The 19,926-nt window shown below is 40.5% G+C and overlaps 4 protein-coding genes across 4 annotated transcripts; 3 read left to right on the forward strand and 1 right to left on the reverse strand.

Annotated features, from left to right (window-relative positions):
- The first annotated feature begins 1,973 nt into the window (after nt 1-1,973).
- LOC140578715 (gamma-crystallin M2-like) lies at nt 1,974-2,937 on the forward strand. The gene is made up of 3 exons (XM_072700546.1): nt 1,974-1,993; nt 2,190-2,429; nt 2,590-2,937. Exons 1-3 carry the CDS (start codon nt 1,985-1,987, stop codon nt 2,851-2,853), a joined length of 513 nt encoding a protein of 170 aa, XP_072556647.1. The 5' UTR covers nt 1,974-1,984; the 3' UTR covers nt 2,854-2,937.
- Nucleotides 2,938-8,662: 5,725 nt separating this feature from the next.
- LOC140578646 (gamma-crystallin M2-like) lies at nt 8,663-10,368 on the forward strand. Its single transcript, XM_072700323.1, has 3 exons — nt 8,663-8,692; nt 9,713-9,952; nt 10,105-10,368. Exons 1-3 carry the CDS (start codon nt 8,663-8,665, stop codon nt 10,366-10,368), a joined length of 534 nt encoding a protein of 177 aa, XP_072556424.1.
- Nucleotides 10,369-14,273: 3,905 nt separating this feature from the next.
- LOC140578645 (gamma-crystallin M2-like) lies at nt 14,274-14,959 on the reverse strand. The gene is made up of 2 exons (XM_072700322.1): nt 14,690-14,959; nt 14,274-14,537 (listed from the first exon to the last, which is right to left on the reverse strand). Exons 1-2 carry the CDS (start codon nt 14,957-14,959, stop codon nt 14,274-14,276), a joined length of 534 nt encoding a protein of 177 aa, XP_072556423.1.
- Nucleotides 14,822-16,522, forward strand: LOC140578647 (gamma-crystallin M2-like). Its single transcript, XM_072700324.1, has 3 exons — nt 14,822-14,851; nt 15,874-16,113; nt 16,259-16,522. Exons 1-3 carry the CDS (start codon nt 14,822-14,824, stop codon nt 16,520-16,522), a joined length of 534 nt encoding a protein of 177 aa, XP_072556425.1.
- Nucleotides 16,523-19,926: the final 3,404 nt, after the last annotated feature.

Consider the following 19,926-nt stretch of genomic DNA (forward strand, 5'->3'; position numbering starts at 1 on the left):
ATACAGTCATGCGGCGAATAAAAATGTTTCGGTCAATGACAAACCACACATACAATGGTAGTTCCATAAAATAATAATAATAATAAATAATAATAATTATAATAATAAAACTATAATTATTACCTAGTGACATCATAGTGCAACGCATTACTAATGTGTTTGTAGTGATGCTGGTGTGAGCAAACCTACTGCACTGACAGTTGTATAAAAATATAGCACATAGAATAATGTAGAGCTCAACACTTGATAACAATAAACAATTATGTTATTGGTTTATGCATGTAATATGCTATACTTTTTAATTCCAATTTTAGAGTTCTAATGAGTTTCTACTCGTTAAAAAAACATAGCCTAGGTGTATAATTTTTCTGCCATGCCAGATTTTTAATAAGCTAATTATCCCAGCGCACACCATTAGACACATTTTTTCTTCATCTAAACCACCATTCATTATTTAATTATTAATACGAAAGCTTATTTTATTTAATGTGTATATAAATAATATACATAGCGCACCTGGCCAGTTCTAATGGCACACCGGTTGAAATACACCATAGTAGGGTGTACCATCTAGGTTTGTGTAAGTAAGCAAATTTGATGTTTGTAGAATGACACAATCGTCTAATGCCAATAAGAGCTTAGATAAAGAGCATTCCTGTTGGACAGTCATGTCTGTAAGCTTAAGTCAACTCAGCTCACTGAGAAATCCTGCTTTGTGGATTACCCCACTGGTTGATTAATTTCACCCAGGGAATCAGCTGCAGGTTATCATCCTATTCTAAACCTGTATCAAAGATATTCCAAAACCTTGCATATGTACTTTTTAAAAAGCCCATGAATCAATTCTTACCTACAAAAATAAGCTTTCGAAATACATGTCCCACAGCACTTAATTTAAAGTTATCGTGTTTCTTAAAGGGCTTGTACTGTTCACCAGTCCAAATCTTTTTTCCTAAAGTAGATCGGCTCATAAAGTGCCTGAGTATCTAAGAACCAGTTTGGCCTGTAAAAGTTTCAAATATTTTGAATGGTTCTTAAATCAGAAATTGTTATTAACTGGACATGGGTAATCCCTAATGTTATGTTTCATAAATGCTTTTTTGGGTTTGATTGATCATTCACTGGATAAGTATCAATGTGAAGCACATATTTTGTAAGCGGTTTGGTTTCCTGCGTTATCTACAGTATAACCAGTTCTGACTTCCCTGGAAGCAATTTCAACATATTTGATTGGCTACACTGTCCTCCATGTCAAGAACATCTATTATTAGCCAGAGAAAACAAACAAACAAACAAATAAGCAATCAAATACATAGTATATATATCTTTAAGTAACAATTATGCTGATAATTATGTCTACAATTCAGATAATTTATGTTTTTTAAGTGTTTTATTCTGTCACATACATACAACTGCATACATGTTATTCCTTCCTATTCTTCCTTTATATTTTACCTTCCTTTTTACATTATGTGGGGAGTTAGATATGTTTCCCACTTTATAATGGTATTAGCAGTTGTATTTGTTTTTACTTAATCCAATCTTGGTTATGACAGGACATCACTTTTTATTAGATTCTTAGCCTGAATTATTGAAATACTGAATTCCAAGTTAAGAAAAAACAATTATCTAAATCTGATGCACCTATGCTTCCAAATTATGCAAGTAAGATTAGTAAACGGGCATAGGCACCAATTTTGTTTGTTGCTGGTAACGTACTATATACTGACAGAAATTCGGTCAAGTTCTTTGTTCAGTATTCTCCCTAGATTTTTTGTGCAAAAGATACAATGCAGGCATGTACCTTTTTGCAACTGTGCACATCAGTGCCATTTAATGCCCGCACAGTAACACGAATGGGCTTCTGTGTCCTGTTGCTGGATCAGGGATTTAGACAATGAGACCATAGATTCAGGACAGATATAAAAGCAGCCAAAGAACGAGTGTCCAGCAGATCTAACGGAGGACAAACATCACTGAGACGATGAGCAGGGTAAGTGACCAAAATATGCCTGTGTGCCAACTGTCCAACCTGAACTCCAACTTTATGTCTGCTGTAATCTTCAGAATGTGGGGAGGTGGGAATATTTATAAGCTATAACTCAACAGTATAGCTCAGAAAGAAGCTTGCTCTCATAGATTAACTCTTGCTTCCAAGTTTATGAAAAGTTGCAACAATCTGATTTCAGATCACCTTCTACGAAGACAGGAACTTCGGGGGTCGCTCCTATGAGTGCAGCAGCGACTGCGGTGACCTCAGTTCCTACTTGAGCCACTGTTACTCCTGCAGAGTGCATAGCGGCTGCTTCATGCTCTATGACCGCACAAACTACATGGGGAACCAGTACTTTGTGAAGAGGGGCGAGTATCCCGACTACATGAGCATGGGCATGAGTGACTGGTTCAGATCCTGCCGCATGATCCCCATGGTAAAGTATTTAACATTGTTACTGTTAAAGTTTTACCTGATAAAAGGACATATAGATATCTAACGTTCAATAAATTAACTCATATTCTGAATAAGTTTATCACGATATTGCTGTCACAATTTACAGTGAACTGAATTGTGTTTCTATGTTCTTCAAACAGTACAGAGGATCGTACAGGATGAGGATCTATGACAGGGAGAACTTTGGCGGTCAGATGATGGAGATGACGGATGACTGCGACTCCTTCATGGATCGTTACCGCTGGTCCAACTGCATGTCCTGCCACGCGATGGACGGCCACTGGCTGATGTATGAGCAGCCCCACTACAGGGGCAGGATGAGGTACTTCTGGCCTGGGGAGTACAGGAGCTTCGGTGGCATGAGGTTCATGTCCATGAGGCGCATCATGGATTCCTGGTATTAAGAAATATATGTAGATATGACATTAATTAAGCTGTATTCATTGTAGCGCTGCAAGAAATTGAATAAATGAAATATTTAAATTTGATTCAGAACATTTTGGTTTTGTTTATTGATTATAACAGGGGGTCATATCCTACAAAGAACATACCAAAGATTGATTGATTGATTGATTGATTGATGAAACCCTTTATTGCTGTTGCAATACACCATGTCACTAGTCACAAGTACCAGCGAAAAAACTGGCCATCAACCTGACCATACATATACAAACATCGCATACACAAATAGGGGGTAGACAGGTCAGGAAGAGAGGGGGCTATAGGAAAACTCAGAGAAACAAGATTACGTGAGGAGAGTGGAGGTGAATAAAAAAAACAGCCCCCAGACTGTACTCCAGTAGGGAGTACAATATACAGTAGGAACAGAAAAAAACACCTCAGCAATAAGCACATAGTCACCACATCTCACAACACTAAAGTCGAGACTTGCAACAGGGGTGGGGAATGGGGAGGTGGAGGTAGTCCAGCATAGACAAACAGCCGTCCGGTCCTGCAGCCAAACGGCGCTGTACAAGGACCCGCTCGTTCACACTGGGGGTATGAAGCGGCGAAGGCGTGGGATCGGGGTAGGGTGTCCTTGTGGTTGGGGGAGAGGAATGCAAGAGAGTCTCACTGCCTTGTTCTTCAGGGGGAGATGTTGAGCTCAGCAGAGGCCTTGGCCAAGGCCCGTGCTGATTAGGGGGGGAGCCAAAAGCAGATAGAATGGGGTTGTTTGGGTTTTCAGGCGAGAAACTGTAATTTCGCAGCTCCTCTAATGTCCATGCTGGTCTCCGCCATCCAAAATCCTTTGCAGAGCCGTGAGCCTCTCCGTGATGTTATGAAATCTGCGGTCCATAGTCACGGTGATGTTATTAAATCTGCGGTCGTTAGACACAGTGATGTTATCCAGTTTGCGATCTATAGCCATAGTCTGGGCGCCTACAGCTCTGCCAAGTCCGTCAATCATCCCGGCCAGCCTAGTTGGGCCTTGACCGGCTGTCACCGTTTTCTTCAATTTCCGATAAGTCAGGGCAATGCCTAATCCAATCAGCATCAGACCTGTAATCATGGTTCCGAATAGGTAAATGTCTTCGATGTCCTCCACGGAAAGAGCTGCCAGACACACGACCCTCCACTTCTCCCATCCGTCCATCGTGTAGCCAGCTGCGTATGTTCCTGCAGGACAGTCAGGTTCCCCTGAACCTGGGCTTCTCGTCGAGAAGATGGTGTCAATTGCGTTGAGAGACCAGTTGATCAAATCCATAATTTCCTTAGTTTTGAAGAGCAGGGCTGAGAGAGTCTCTCAAGTATAGACAGTAAGACAGTAGACTAGACGAGACGAGAGGAGCAAAGCAGGGAAGATGAGGGGAGGGAGAGGGAGAGAAGTGCATCCGCTTCCGCTGAGAGCAAAGTTAGAATTAGACCATCAATGTTGACTTTTTAAAGAAACTTGTGCATACAGTAGCATGTATGTGAAGTACAGACAAATGAACACATGGTGTGAATGCAAATAAGTAAACATAGTGCAACAATTTTTCAACTGTACCCATTACACTAACAGATGATTCTGAAAGGAATTTTTTTTTGTCCCATTATTTTACAAAACACATACTTGTGGAAGACAGCTTTCACCCCCAGCTTGGAGAAATATGAATATCTAGTTATGCCATATGGACTGGCCAACAGCCCCGCTGTCTTCCAATCCTTTATGAATGAGGTATTTGCTGACATGCTCAATAGATCTGTTATGGTGGATATTGATGACATGTCAGTTGGGTATGGCAGGTCATCCAATGCCTAAAGGAACTCTATCTCTTTGTGAAGGGAGAAAAATGTGCATTATGCTCTTAGTTATATCATCCATCCAAGGGGTGTGGGGATGGACAGAGGCAAGGTCTGAGCAATAAAAGCAATAAAATTCAAATACCTTGAATGAGCTCTAGAGGATTCTAGTGTTTTTAAGGATTTTGCAGGCACTTTTTCTGGGGATTCAGCTCTGACACCACCCCAGTAACCTCCTCCATTGAAAGAACAAATCACTCCACTGGACCACTGAAACCAAAGTAGCCTTCCACTACCTCCAAAACCACTTTTGTACAATCCCTATTCTCAAACAATCAGACTCGACCAAAAGTCTGGATCTTGAGAAATACTGCTCTGGTGCCTGCCCCCTTATGAATGATGACACTGCAATGGATTCATACTTCTCTTGGCACTAGACACCTCAGCATCTCTACCAAACTCTGCCTGCTGTCACTCCGTTACTGGTGGCCTAACTGTCGAGATGACAGGAGTTGCCTCCTGTCCTGCTTATGCTCAACATAAGGCTTCCTGACTAGCCCCAGACTTCTGAGACCACTACCTGTTCCCTTGAGTCCATGATCCCATATTGCACTAGATTTTATGACTGATTACCCTCACTCCCAGGGCAACACAGTCATCCTTACAGTTATGGTCTGCTTCTTGAAGATGTGCAGATTGATAACCTTGTCCAGGTTGCTCTCTGCATCTGAATGAATCGACCTCCTCTTCCAGTGGGTTTTTCGGTATTACGACATGTCAGAAGATATTGTGTTGGATAGGGGTCCGCAGTTCACAATGACCGGAGTCTTTTGTACTTGCCATAATGTCTCTTCAAGTCTCTCTTTCAGCTATTACAGCTTAATAGCCCAGTATGATGCTCCCTTCACTGGCTTCCAGTTAAGTCCTGGATTGATTATAAAATACTGTTCTTAACTTATAAAGCACTGACTGGCTTTGCACCAGAATATCTTACAGATCTACTGGTCTCTTACAACCACCTGCTTTGCCTGCTTTGATCTCAAGGAGCAGGATATCTATTAGTACATAGAGTAGGAAGATCTATGGCAAGCTGCAGAGGACTCTCTTACAGAGCTCCGGAGCAATGGAATAGTCTCCCAGCGGATGTGTGAGAGTTAGGCTCATTCTAAATAATCACGTCAATACTAAAAACACTTAGCTTATTGGGACTCTAGTTCTAGCACTAGCTAATGACTCACCCCAGTTAGACCTACAGTGTGAGGTACAGAGCTGGGTGGAGAATGGGAACTGGGAATGACGTCACACATGAGATAACAGTGTTCCAATACAGCAAGTTGGAAAGGCATTTAGTAATACCAGGAACTCGTTTCAAAAAGCAAGATTTCTTGCTTACCCAAATAACTTGTCAGATTTAATTTACCCTAGTCTAAATGGCCTTTATCTTCGTTCAGTTACATTTAGCCCAGACTAGCTTAAATCTGACAAGTCTTCATCCTGCTGGATGACAGGGAGGCCTATGCTGTTGGGGCCCTCCTCAGCTCCAGGTATTGGCAGGGCTGGCTTCAGTATCTGGTGGACTGGGATGGCTACAGTCCGGAAGAGTGCGCCTGAGTTCCACCCTCCAATGTTCTTGATCCAGCCCAGGTTGAAGCCGTCTACTGCTAATACCTGTCCAAACCAGCTCCTTGTCCTTGGGGCCGTCCTTGACACTCTGGTCAGCCTCCAGGAGGCAGCTATCAGGGGTGGGGTCTGTGCCACCATGAGATATCAAGCATTAGCTATTATTATCCACACCTATTCTCATTACTTTATATTCTCACCAGTCTTAATCTTCAGTGTGAGCTAATGTCTTTATAAAACATACTAAGTGTTTCTCCTTTTCTTCCGTGCTTTCCTGCATTCCCATACCATTCCAGTTTCTAAACTCCTCTACCTCTACTTACCTTGTGTCTTCTTAGGACTGATTCCCCTGACTTTCAACCTTTTTCCTTCTGCCAGCAAGACCAAGATTTCTGCCTGCTGATTACCATGTTTGCTGGCTCATTCCCTGAATTCCCTTTCACTGCATTTGGGTCCCTAAGTGTTCTTTTGTTACTATGGAATAACAGCCTAATACTAATAACAGCCCAACTGTGTTTTATTTTTGGTGAACCATAAATAAGATTCATTTGATTGTCTACAGCTCCTTTCAGAGTAGTTTCCAATACACATTGAACACTTTGCAAATCATAAAGAAAAACAATAAATAATAAGCATTTTGAAGAATGTAGTGCAGTACTCTATTGCCCGTAGGTAATGTAAACACTTAAACACTTGTCAAAATTTGACCAGTTCAGCCAAACTCTTCAAATTTCAGTATATAATCCTGTTCAAGATCCTTGATGGCAAAAAAAATGCAAACTAGAAGTGTGCAAATGAATATGGAATGAATTCCCGTTCATTTGCTGTACTTGTGGACTGCTTGTGCCAGAGCAAGCTTCTTCACTCAATTGACGGAAATTCAAATACTGCAGATTTTACAAATCAGTGTTTTTTAACTTGCCGTAGAAAAGGCAGTAGTCAAGGCAGCGAAGTGCTGAGAAACATAGCAACACATGTAGGTGAAAACCTCATTAACTCAATTAATTATCTCAAATTAGTGCTAGAAGGTTCAGAGACATCTGCTTACTCTGAGTATCCCAGACAGGCAAGGTCTCCACAAGCTGTTGGTAAGATGAGCCAAGGTTTATTGCTGACTTTAAATGCTTAAGGAATTTGAGCTACATGATGCAAGATAAGATGAATGTTATTGGTCCTTGAGGGAAATTCATTATTATTATTATTATTATTATTATATCACTAATATGCTGAAGAGAGGTAAATCTCTTTGGCAGGATCTAGAACCTCAACAGGGGAAGACCTACTCCCTCAATAATTACAGGGAATGCAAAAGTTTGGCTGAGGTGGATCATAGCTGCTGAAGGACATGTTATCCATTTAAAACTTCTTTTGTGGATGGTATTCTTTTATGTATTTTTGGGTTTGTCTTAAAGAAAGTACATGTACAACTAAAAGCTCCACAGGTTTTAACCCTGAAAATGAATTTCTGCATAATGACAAAAAAAAGAATCAACTGTGTTATGTAAGTTTCCAGAGAAACTGGCATTGGACAACTGGCAAGCAGGGGCGGATTATTGCATAGGCTGTAATTGCTCATAGCCTAAGGTCCAAAGATAAGTTAATCTGCCCCTGCTGCTGACAGTAAATTCTAATTTCCATCCAGGGATAACTGAAGAACCATCTCCTCTCTCAACTAGCTTAGACAGTTAAAACTTCATCACTTTGCTAGCAATAAAAAGGTTGATGCAGGCAGACTTAGCCAGTCAGGGTCAGAATTAGGATTGTGTTATATATTATTTATTAAGTATTTTTTGAACCATATTGCAAATTGAATCTCACATTGATCCAGTGTCTTAATACCAGGAATCCATGATGCGCCTCATGGACATGAACCTCATGCCACCGAAGCTCCTGTACTCCCCAGGCCAGAAGTACCTCATCCTGCCCCTGTAGTGGGGCTGCTCATACATGAGCCAGTGGCCGTCCATCGCGTGGCAGGACATGCAGTTGGACCAGCGGTAACGATCCATGAAGGAGTCGCAGTCATCCGTCATCTCCATCATCTGACCGCCAAAGTTCTCCCTGTCATAGATCCTCATCCTGTACGATCCTCTGTACTGTTTGAAGAACATAGAAACACAATTCAGTTTATTGCAAATTGTTTCAGCAATATCATAAATTAATTCAGAGTATTATGTAATTTATTGGAAATGATTCAGTCTCTGTTACACACAGGCAAAACAATGTTAAATACTTTACCATGGGGATCATGCGGCAGGATCTGAACCAGTCACTCATGCCCATGCTCATGCAGTCGGGGTACTCGCCCCTCTTCACAAAGTACTGGTTCCCCATGTAGTTTGGGCGGTCATAGAGCATGAAGCAGCCGCTATGCACTCTGCAGGAGTAACAGTGGCTCAAGTAGGAACTGAGGTCACCGCAGTCGCTGCTGCACTCATAGGAGCGACCCCCAAAGTTCCTGTCCTCGTAGAAGGTGATCTGAAAGGAATTTATGAATATCAGAACCTAAGTTAAAAAACCTACATTTTCAAATATCATCTTGCTTAAAGATATTTCTACTTTTCTATTTCTACTGCATGATTTGTACACCTGCCTAGCAAAATGCAAACTCCAAAAACATGTTGTGGTTTCAAAAAAAGTTAATTTAGTTTAATTACGTTGCACATTGTTCAAATATTAAACATTCCTTACCCTGCTCATGGTGATAGCTAAACTCACGCTGCTCTCCTCATACTTCAGCTTCTGCCACTTTTATACCTGTCCTCATCCAAAACCTGACACCTTATAATGGAAAGTCCTGATCCAGCACAATGAAACCAAAGCCCATTTTGCACCACTGAATAGCAAAAGGTTACCATGTGACAATATGTGTAGCTGTCGAGCTGATGTCTACACTGTCTGCTTTACATACATGGCAGAAACACATGAGCTGTAGTGTGTGAGTACAATGACTATGTAAAAAGCACATGCTCATTGAATTTGACCACAGAGAAATGTATGTGTTTCAGCTAAAGAAAACAATCAAACCGAAAACATCAGGAGTTTTCACACTGAAGTCAGTGATTCTTGGAGCCGGACAGGTATAAATCTGGCAGGAGATGGTGAGTGGCAACAGGAGACTGAGAGATACCAATCAACAATGAGCAGAGTAAGTGTGTCATCAGATACGAAACCCCTGTTTCAGTGCCTGATTCCAATGCGCACATTTTTTATCTCATATTCATGCTATACTATTTAAAAATGCTGTTCATAATAATAATGAATGTATTTTGGAGTTTATACTTTACTGTACTAATTTAAAATTTATTTGGAAATTACACTGTGAACATCTTTAAAAGTTATTTTAAATTGATGAATTTTAAGCTTAATTTTTTATTTATTGAATTTTGGATATTAAAAGAATTCATAAATTCCTTTCAGATCACCTTCTACGCGGAGAGGAACTTTGGGGGTCGCTCCTATGAGTGCAGCAGCGACTGCGGTGACCTCAGTTCCTACTTGAGCCACTGTTACTCCTGCAGAGTGCATAGCGGCTGCTTCATGCTCTATGACCGCGCAAACTACATGGGGAACCAGTACTTTGTGAAGAGGGGCGAGTACCCCGACTACATGAGCATGGGCATGAGTGACTGGTTCAGATCCTGCCGCATGATCCCCATGGTAAAGTATTTAACATTGTTACTATTAAAGTTTTACCTGCAAAAAGCAGACATAGACTGTCTAATGTTCTATAAATTTCTGAATACATTTATCATGATATTGTTGTGATCATTTACAGTGAACTGAATTCTGTTTCTATGTTCTTCAAACAGTACAGAGGATCGTACAGGATGAGGATCTATGACAGGGAGAACTTTGGTGGTCAGATGACGGAGATGACGGATGACTGCGACTCCTTCATGGATCGTTACCGCTGGTCCAACTGCATGTCCTGCCACGTGATGGACGGCCACTGGCTCATGTATGAGCAGCCCCACTACAGGGGCAGGATGAGGTACTTCTGGCCTGGGGAGTACAGGAGCTTCGATGGCATGAGGTTCATGTCCATGAGGCGCATCATGGATTCCTGGTATTAAGAAATATATGTAGATATTAATTAATATGTCATTATCCTAGTACTGCACAAAATTGAATAAATTAAATATTTTAGTTTGCAACAGAATATGTGTTTTGGTTTTGTTTATTGATTATAACATGGTCTGATTTCCTGCAATGAACATACTGAAGATGTCCCTTGACCTTTTTTAAGACAAGATAAACTTTATTGATCCCAACTGGAAACTCTCGTGCATACTGCAGCAATGTCTGTAAAATGCAGATAAAACAAACATGGAGTGCAATATAGGACAAAGAGTGAAAATAAGTTTTTGCAGACAAATTCAGAAATATACACAGTACACAAACAGAAGATTCTGACAGGAACATTTTGGCCTTCTATTTTATAAAATGCGTACATACTAATTGCAGTCCAATTGTGTTTTATCAGTTTGCTGAACTGACAAATAGATTGATTGGATTGTCTTTAGCTGCATTCACAGTAGTTTCCCATACACATTTGCAAATCATAAAGAAAAAGAATAATAAATTATATCCATCCATTTTCTGAAACTGCTTGTGGAATTTAGGGTCTTACGTGGTCTGGAGCATATGTGCTCAAGGCAGGGAACAACCCAGGATAATGTGCCAACCCATCACAGGGCACAAGGCAGGGAACAACCCAGGATAATGTGCCAACCCATCACAGAGCAGATTCACACACCATTCACTCACACCAGCCATCTCATAACTCCAGTCAGCCTCAACATGTTTTTGCACTGTGGGGGGAAACTGCAGTACCCAGAGGAAACCCCACGACAACACAGGGAGAACATGCAAACTCCACACACATGGAACCCTTGAACTTGAACCAATGTCCCAGAGATGTGAAGTGACAGTGCCAACTACTGCACCACCGTGCCACCCTCATAAATTAAATCATTTAAATCAGTTAAATCATTTTGAGGAATGCAGTGCAATATTTTATTGCTGGCAGGTAATGCAAACAGAGATAAGAGAGAACCAGTTCAGCTAAGCTTTTGATAATAGACAAATTTAAGTGTAACAAAATCATGTCCAAGATCTTTGATGGAAAAAAAAATCTTGCAAAATAATGTGCAAATGAAATTCAGAATGAAACCCAATTCATTTGCTGTACTTACAGACTTATGTCAAATCAAGGCAAAAACCAAACTAAGATTCTTCACTCAGCTGACTGTGAAAGAAAAGGTTTTACAAACCAAGCCATTTTGTCTTTTGACTTGCCAGAGAAAAGGCAGTAATCATGTCAGCTAAGTGGTCAGAAACTTAGCAGCACATGTAGGTGAAAACCATATTAACTACCTCAGATTAGTGCTAGAAAGCTTAATGACATCGGCTTGCTTTGAGTACCCCAGATAGGCAAGGTCTCTACAATCTCTTTGTAAGATGAGCCAAGGTTTACATCTGACCTTAAATGCGTTAGAAATGTGTGGTCTGTGATACAAGATAAGATAAATGTTATGGGCACCTGGGGGAAATTCTTTATGATTATTTTAAAATGCATTTATACTTATTTTATTTAGTACAGTATGGTACATTAATTGGTACATCAGAAACATGTGGTTGTTGAGCAGTTAACTAGACGTAAGTGCAGCTATGAAGACCTGCAGCTATGAAGACCTGCAGCTATGAAGACCTTCTAGTTAATGCCCAGTTACAAGTGTAAGTAGTACAGGAGCAACAGCAAGAATCTAATTAAACAATTCAGTGATGAGAAATTCAACAATTATCACATTCAGTGAACACAGAGAAACATCTGACTAATAGCGGAATTCTGGGATAATACGGGTCTTCAGGTGGAGAAGGAATTTGATGACTGGATGTGGTCCACGTGTGAGAAACATCTGGAGTGACACATCTGGAGTTCTCACATGGCAGAGGAATCTCCAAGTGGTGGTGGCTTGTTGATGTGGAGGCTGAGATGGGATGTAGGTCTTAAGCAGCCTCGTGAAGATGGTTGCCTATTCATTGATGGACCAATAAGTCAGCACCATGGAGCTGAACTTGAAGCGAGTGCCTATAGGGGGCCATTGGAAAGAGACAAGGAGGGATGTAACATGAGAGCATTTAGGCTGATTGAATGCCGCATTTTGAATCTAATTATTATTATTATTATTATTATTATTATTATTAATAATAATAATAATAATAAGAAGAAGAAGAAGAAGAAAAAGTAGTAGAAGAAGAATATTACTGTTCATGTTAGCATTAGTATTACTATTGCTATTATTTTCATGATTATGCTCAAGATAAGAGAGTTTCTTTTGGGGGATCTAGAAAGGGGTTCCAATTTCGTTCCTGGAGGGCACGAAAGTGCAGATTTCCCTGTTCAAACACACCTACTAAATTTTGTAATTAGCTGATTAAGATGTGTTTCAGCAGGGAAACCTACAAACTGTGTTGGATTCTGGTCCTCCAGGACTGAAATTGGAGAGCCTTGGTGTAGAACCACAGCAGAGGAAGATCTACTCCCCCAACACTGTCAACACTATGACATTTGATTGTTTTCTCATTTACAGGAAGTGCACAGATTTGAGTGACCACTAATAAAAAGCCAGAACATCATCATAGTGGGAACACCCATGTTTTTTGTTGTCAGTTTTCACTGTCATTGTGGTCCCTAAATGCCAGCTCTTGTCGACCCAAGAATTAGATTTCATCAATCAACCTTTTCAAAATCTTTACTTTGTGGTTATGTTTGACTAAATGGAGACACATGACTTCCTAATCAATCAATTCTCACTATGCCACTTTTAATATTTAGAAATTAGGGAGGCTACAATGATAAAATTCGTGTGGGGGACGTTGGATCACAAGGTCGAAAAATATGAGGGAAATTGTGTTCCGTATTGGTTCAAAATGGGACTGGCTGGGTTTAACAGAATTTTATACGAGATGGGTGACAACTCTAAGTCTCACATTCCCCAAAAATCTTGACTGTACAACTGCAATAACAGGTGCTTTTTGTGCAATAATAAAATTGAAACAAATACTTAATGCTATTTACGGTATATGCATGCAATTCAAACAACTTTTAAATAGATCCCTCTGCTCCTTAACTTACAGGAGAGCAATGCCTTGTTCACAAACCAAAACGGAATACTAGCAAATAAGTCAGTTTATATTGCGTGATGGCTAAATCTGCATTCTGAATGGTTTGCGTCGAGAATATGCAAGAGTGTGTGAAACTGGAAAGACTGGGAGAGGCACTGCTTCACTGGCTGGGTTTAAAAACTACCCTGTCAACTACTAAATGGAAGGTGATATGAAATACATTAAAGTCTATTGCACTGGTGAGAGAGAACATGTTTTGCTTCACTGAAGTTTGTTTTATCAACCTAAGGGGGGTGCTGTTTTGCACAATACTTTCTCAGATATAATTTGAACTGCCACATTGTGATGATACATTGACATGAAAAAGATATAATATGAACATTATTTTTTTCTTTCTTCTTTTGGTGAGGCACTGCTATAAAACAAGCTAAAACATGCTGGTATGAACATTGATAACCAGGGGTGGATTAATGCACAGGCTGTCCTAGGTTATAACTGAGGGCCCCAGCAAACATCAGGGCCCCACCCCGCCTCAGGGAAAATGGAACTGCTACTTAATTATTGGCGATACCTGAGTGTCCATGCTGGTGTCAGCCAAGGGCCCACAGGTAAGTTAATCTGCCCGTACTGGTAACAGTAAATTCTAATTTCCATCTGGGGATCAATGAAGAACGATTTCCTGTCTCAACTGTCTTAGGCAGCTAAAACTTCATCACTCTGGTGGCAATAAAAACACTGATGGAAGCAGACTTGGCCAGTCAGGGTCAGAATTAGGATTGTGTCATATATATTTTTTATTAAGTAGTTTTTGAATCATATAACAAATTTAAAAACATATTGATTCAATTACTTAATACCAGGAATCCATGATGCGCCTCATGGACATGAACTTCATGCAATCGAAGCTCCTGTACTCCCCAGGCAAGAAGTACCTCATCCTGCCCCTGTAGTGGGGCTGCTCATACATGAGCCAGTGGCCATCCATCACGTGGCAGGACATGCAGTTGGACCAGCGGTAACGATCCATGAAGGAGTCACAGTCATCCGTCATCTCCATCATCTGACCGCCAAAGTTCTCCCTGTCATAGATCCTCATCCTGTACGATCCTCTGTACTGTTTGAAGAACATAGAAACAGAATTCAGTTCACTGCAAATTGTGACAGCAATAGCATCATAAACGTATTCAGAAATTTATAGAGCATTAGACAGTCTATGTCTGCTTTTTGCAGATAAAACTTTAACAGTAACAATGTTAAATACCTTACCATGGGGATCATGCGGCAGGATCTGAACCAGTCACTCATGCCCATGCTCATGCAGTCGGGATACTCGCCCCTCTTCACAAAGTACTGGTTCCCCATGTAGTTTGTGCGGTCATAGAGCATGAAGCAGCCGCTATGCACTCTGCAGGAGTAACAGTGGCTCAAGTAGGAACTGAGGTCACCGCAGTCGCTGCTGCACTCATAGGAGCGACCCCCAAAGTTCCTGTCCTCGTAGAAGGTGATCTGAAAGGAATTTATGAATTCTTTTAACATCCAAAATTCAATAAATTAATCATGAAGCTTAAAATCCATCCATGCATCCATTTTCTATACCTGCTTCTCTTATGCAGGATCGTGGGAGTATACACCAAATTTATTTTACATTAGTACAGCAAAGTTTAAGCTCCAAAATATATTATTATGTAAAGCATTTTTTTTAAGTACAGCATGAATATGGGGTAAGATGTGCACTTCAGGCACTGAAACAGGGGTTTCAAATCTGATGGCACACTTACTCTGCTCATTGCTGATTGGTATCTCTCAGTCTCCTGTTGCCACTCACCATCTCCTGCCAGATTTATACCTGTCCGGCTCCAAGAATCACTGACTTCAGTGTGAAAATTCCTGATGTTTTCGGTTTGATTGTTTTCTTTAGCTGAAACACATACATTTCTCTGTGGTCAATTCAATGAACATGTGCTTTTTACATAGTCATTGTACTCACACACTACAGCTCATGTGTTTCTGCCATGTATGTAAAGCAGACAGTGTAGACGTCAGCTCGACAGCTACACACATTGTCACATGGTAACCTTTTGCTATTCAGTGAAGCAAAATGGGCTTTGGTTTCATTGTGCTGGATCAGGACTTTCCATTATAAGGTGACAGGCTTTGGATGAGGACAGGTATAAAAGTGCCAGAAGCTGAAGTATGAGGAGAGCAGCGTGAGTTTAGCTATCACCATGAGCAGGGTAAGGAATGTTTAATATATGAACAATGTGCAACATAATTAAACTAAATTAACTTTTTTTGAAACCACAACATGTTTTTGGAGTTTGCATTTTGCTAGGCAGGTGTACAAATCATGCAGTAGAAATAGAAAAGTAGAAATATCTTTAAACGAGATGATATTTGAAAATGAAGGTTTTTTTTTAACTTAGGTGCTGATATTCATGAATTCCTTTCAGATCACCTTCTACGAGGACAGGAACTTTGGGGGTCGCTCCTATGACTGCAGCAGCGACTGCGGTGACCTCAGTTCCTACTTGAGCCACTGTTACTCCTGCAGAGTGCATAGCGGCTGCTTCATGCTCTATGACCGCGCAAACTACATGGGGAACCAGTACTTTGTGAAGAGGGGCGAGTACCCTGACTGCATGAGCATGGGCATGAGTGACTGGTTCAGATCCTGCCGAATGATCCCCATGGTAAAGTATTTAACATTGTTTTGCCTGTGTGTAACAGAGACTGAATCATTTCCAATAAATTACATAATACTCTGAATTAATTTATCATGATATTGCTGTGATAATTTACAGTGAACTGAATTCCGTTTCTATGTTCTTCAAACAGTACAGAGGATCGTACAGGATGAGGATCTATGACAGGGAGAACTTTGGTGGTCAGATGATGGAGATGACGGATGACTGCGACTCCTTCATGGATCGTTACCGTTGGTCCAACTGCATGTCCTGCCACGTGATGGACGGCCACTGGCTGATGTATGAGCAGCCCCACTACAGGGGCAGGATGAGGTACTTCTGGCCTGGGGAGTACAGGAACTTCGATGGCATGAGGTTCATGTCCATGAGGCGCATCATGGATTCCTGGTATTAAGAAATATATGTAGATGTATGACATTAATTAACCTGTCATTATCCTAGTACTGCACAAAATTGAATAAATGACATGTTTTTATTTGCAACAGAATATGTATTTTGGTTTTGTTTATTGATTATAACAAATGGTGATATCCTGCAAAAAACATATCAAAGATATGATTTGACTTTTTGAAGATAATAGAAAATGTATTGATCCCAGGGGGACATTTTTGTGCATACAACAGCAATGTTTGTAATGGGCAAACAAACAAACATATAGTGCAAAACAAGATATAGTCTAATTAGTACAGACTTATTCAAAAATATATATGGTTCACAAAAATTCTGAAATTAATATTTTGGTCTTCTATTTTACAAAATGTACACATTCATTGCAGCCCAGTTGTATTTTATCAGTTTGTTAACCCAACAAATAGATTCATTTCATTGTCTACAGCCCCATTCCTAGTAGTTTCCCAAACACATTTGCAAATCACAACGAAAACAATAAAAAATTATGTTGAAGAACACAGTACAGTACTCTATTGTCTTCCAGTAATGTAAATACAGATTTAAAAAGAACCAGTTTGGCGAAGTTTTTGATAATAGACAAATTTAAGTGTAAAATAATCCTGCTGAAGATCATTGTTGATGTACCAAAAAGGTAATGCTTTACATTAAGTGCATCTTCATAATGCATCCATTATGCATTCAGTGTACCTTCATTATGCATTCATAGAACATTGATAAGCAGCATGCAAGTACACCTTTACATCCTAACATCCCTTAACAGCTTTAATATACATTAACAAACATTATATGATTATACAATTATAATGTTTGTTATTATTATGTAATGTTTGTTATTAATGTATATTACAGCTGTTAAGGGATGTTAGAATGTTAAGGTATACAAACATGATGTTTATCAATGTTTTATGAATATTTAATGAATACATTATGAAGGCACACTGAACGTTTTATAAAAGCATTATGAAGGTGCAGTTAATGTAAAGCGTTACCAAAAAAAATGTTTTAATGATTTAAGGTAGTATGGGCAAAATGAATGAATATGAAGTCCATTTAAACTGTGGTACCTTAAATCTGACAAGTTACCCCGATAAGCCAGTAACCCCGCTTCGTAGTACAGGCCTCTGGTTGCTCGGAGTAACACAGACAGGCAAGGTCTCCTAAGTTCTTGGTAAGATTTGCTAAGGTTTACTGCTGACCTTAAATGCTTTAGGAATTTGTGGTCTGAGATACAAGATAAGATAAATGTTACTGGTACCTTGGGGGAAATTCTTTATGATTATTAGAATTATTTTATATCGTATAGGTAAAACATTAAACTGGATTCAGCCCTGTAAGCAGTCCTCCAACTTGCGGGGAAATAAAAATTAGGTTTGGTGTCACACCCTGCTTGTACCGCCCTCATGTGGACCACGCCTACCTTATTAACCCTGTGTGGAATCCTTCCGTTTACCTGCTGTTTTGCATTTCCTGCTTGTAGTCCTGTGTATATTAGTCTGCATTCAAGTCTGCTTCCGCAGGTCTGTCATTGACGTGGTTTTGCTGTGTGCTCCCCTGTCTACCTGTCAGACCTAAATAAAACACCGTTTCATCGTATTCACGGCTCTCTCGTCTGCTTCCCCGCTCGTCCGCACGCAGTCATCACATTTGGTAACTGGATTGGCACTCCAGCCACCATAAATACATCTCACTCAGCTCGAAGGTAGCGGACAGGACTCTTTTCTTGCTCTCCCGGGAAAAGCTCTGCTGCAGCCGCCTACAGTTAGGCTGCATGCATCATGAAGGGGACAGGGGAAAGCCCTCGGGAACCTCATCCCTGGAGGAGCCGATAACACTGAAAAATCAATAGGGTTAGACCTGTTGGGTATTGGAATTAGTGTGGTGCTGAGGCATCAGTCAGGTCCTAAATTGAGGTGACCCATCCAGATAGGCGTGTGGGACATCTTGTCTCTTCAGTGCAATGACCATCTTCCCCTGCTGTCGGAGGGGCTTTGTAAACTCCACATTTCAGTGGCAGCACTCTCTGAGGTACGCAGACCAGCAAGTAGTCAGATTTCTGTAGGCTGGTTCACCTGTTATTGGTTTGGTCACTCTGATGGCTGCCATGCTCAGATCTGTTGCTCTGGTGGTTCGGCTCCTCTCAATAGTGTCCAATGACTCTCCTTTCAATGAGCATATTATGAGGCAGATTAAGGCACTCTTTGGGTTCCCTGTCTGTTGTCTCTGTGTATGCTCTGACCGTGATGAGTGATATTTTGGTGAGAGAGACATTTTTTTCACAACTTTGCATGGTGGTTGATGGGTGCCCTCTGGTCATGGGTAACTTCAACGTGACCACTGGTACTGACAGGGCGGGTTATGTGGACTGTGTCGGTCTCTATGGGTCTGGTGACTCTGGTGACTTTGTGGTAACTTTGCAAAAGTTCAAGGTCTGTGGGTCACTGGATACTGGATGCAGCACCCTGAGCTGCATTTTTGGACTTGGTACTGCAATACTGGTGGTGCAGTAAAGAAGATCAGCCACATCCTCATGGGCAGACACTGGAGGCTCCTATAGAACTGCAGGTCTACACAAGTGCCCACTATCCAAATTCTGACCACAGACTTGTTGTTGCTACCCTGAAGATTCAGCTTTTGGCTATTTATAATCCGCATGATCACCGTTACTACCATGAAAATAATTTTTACACTTTACTTTTATAAATTATTAAAATACTACCATTTTATGAACTGTAGAATGAACAAAACTGCTATAACCAATTATTTTGAACAAACTATCATTACTCAAATGTGCGTATGAATGGTCTTGAGTGTGCTTAGATTCTGTTCTTAGCAAAGAACAAATTCAGATAAGGAAACATTGGTGAATGTCAGAATCTTCATAAAAAAGTGCGTACGTGGGGATTAAGGACAAATTTGTTCGTAAGAACGGTTGGTGAATGAGGCCCAATGAGAAGAGCATTAACAAATCAAATAACTATGAAATAGATCTAATGGATCCTTAACTTATAGTAAAGCGATACCTTGTTCACAAACCAACAAGGAATATTAGCAAAAAAGTCCGTTTATCTGGAGTGATGGCTAAATCCGCGTTCTGAATGGTTAAGCATTTGTCAGTCATCTTTGCATCGAGAATATGCAAGAGTGTGCGTAACTGGAAAGACTGGGAGAAGCACTGCTTCACTGGCTGGGTTTAAAAGCTACTCTGTCAACTACTAAATAGAAGGTGATATGAAATACATTAAAGTCTATTGCACTGGTGAGACAGAACATGTTTTGCTTCACTGAAGTTTGTTTTATCAACAAGGGGGGTGCTGTTTTGCACAATACTTTCTCAGATATAATTTGAACCGTCACATTTTTTGGTATAACATGGAAAAAGTTGCTGGA

Source organism: Paramormyrops kingsleyae, chromosome 16, assembly GCF_048594095.1.
Source record: "Paramormyrops kingsleyae isolate MSU_618 chromosome 16, PKINGS_0.4, whole genome shotgun sequence".
NCBI classification, from domain to species: Eukaryota; Metazoa; Chordata; class Actinopteri; order Osteoglossiformes; family Mormyridae; genus Paramormyrops; species Paramormyrops kingsleyae.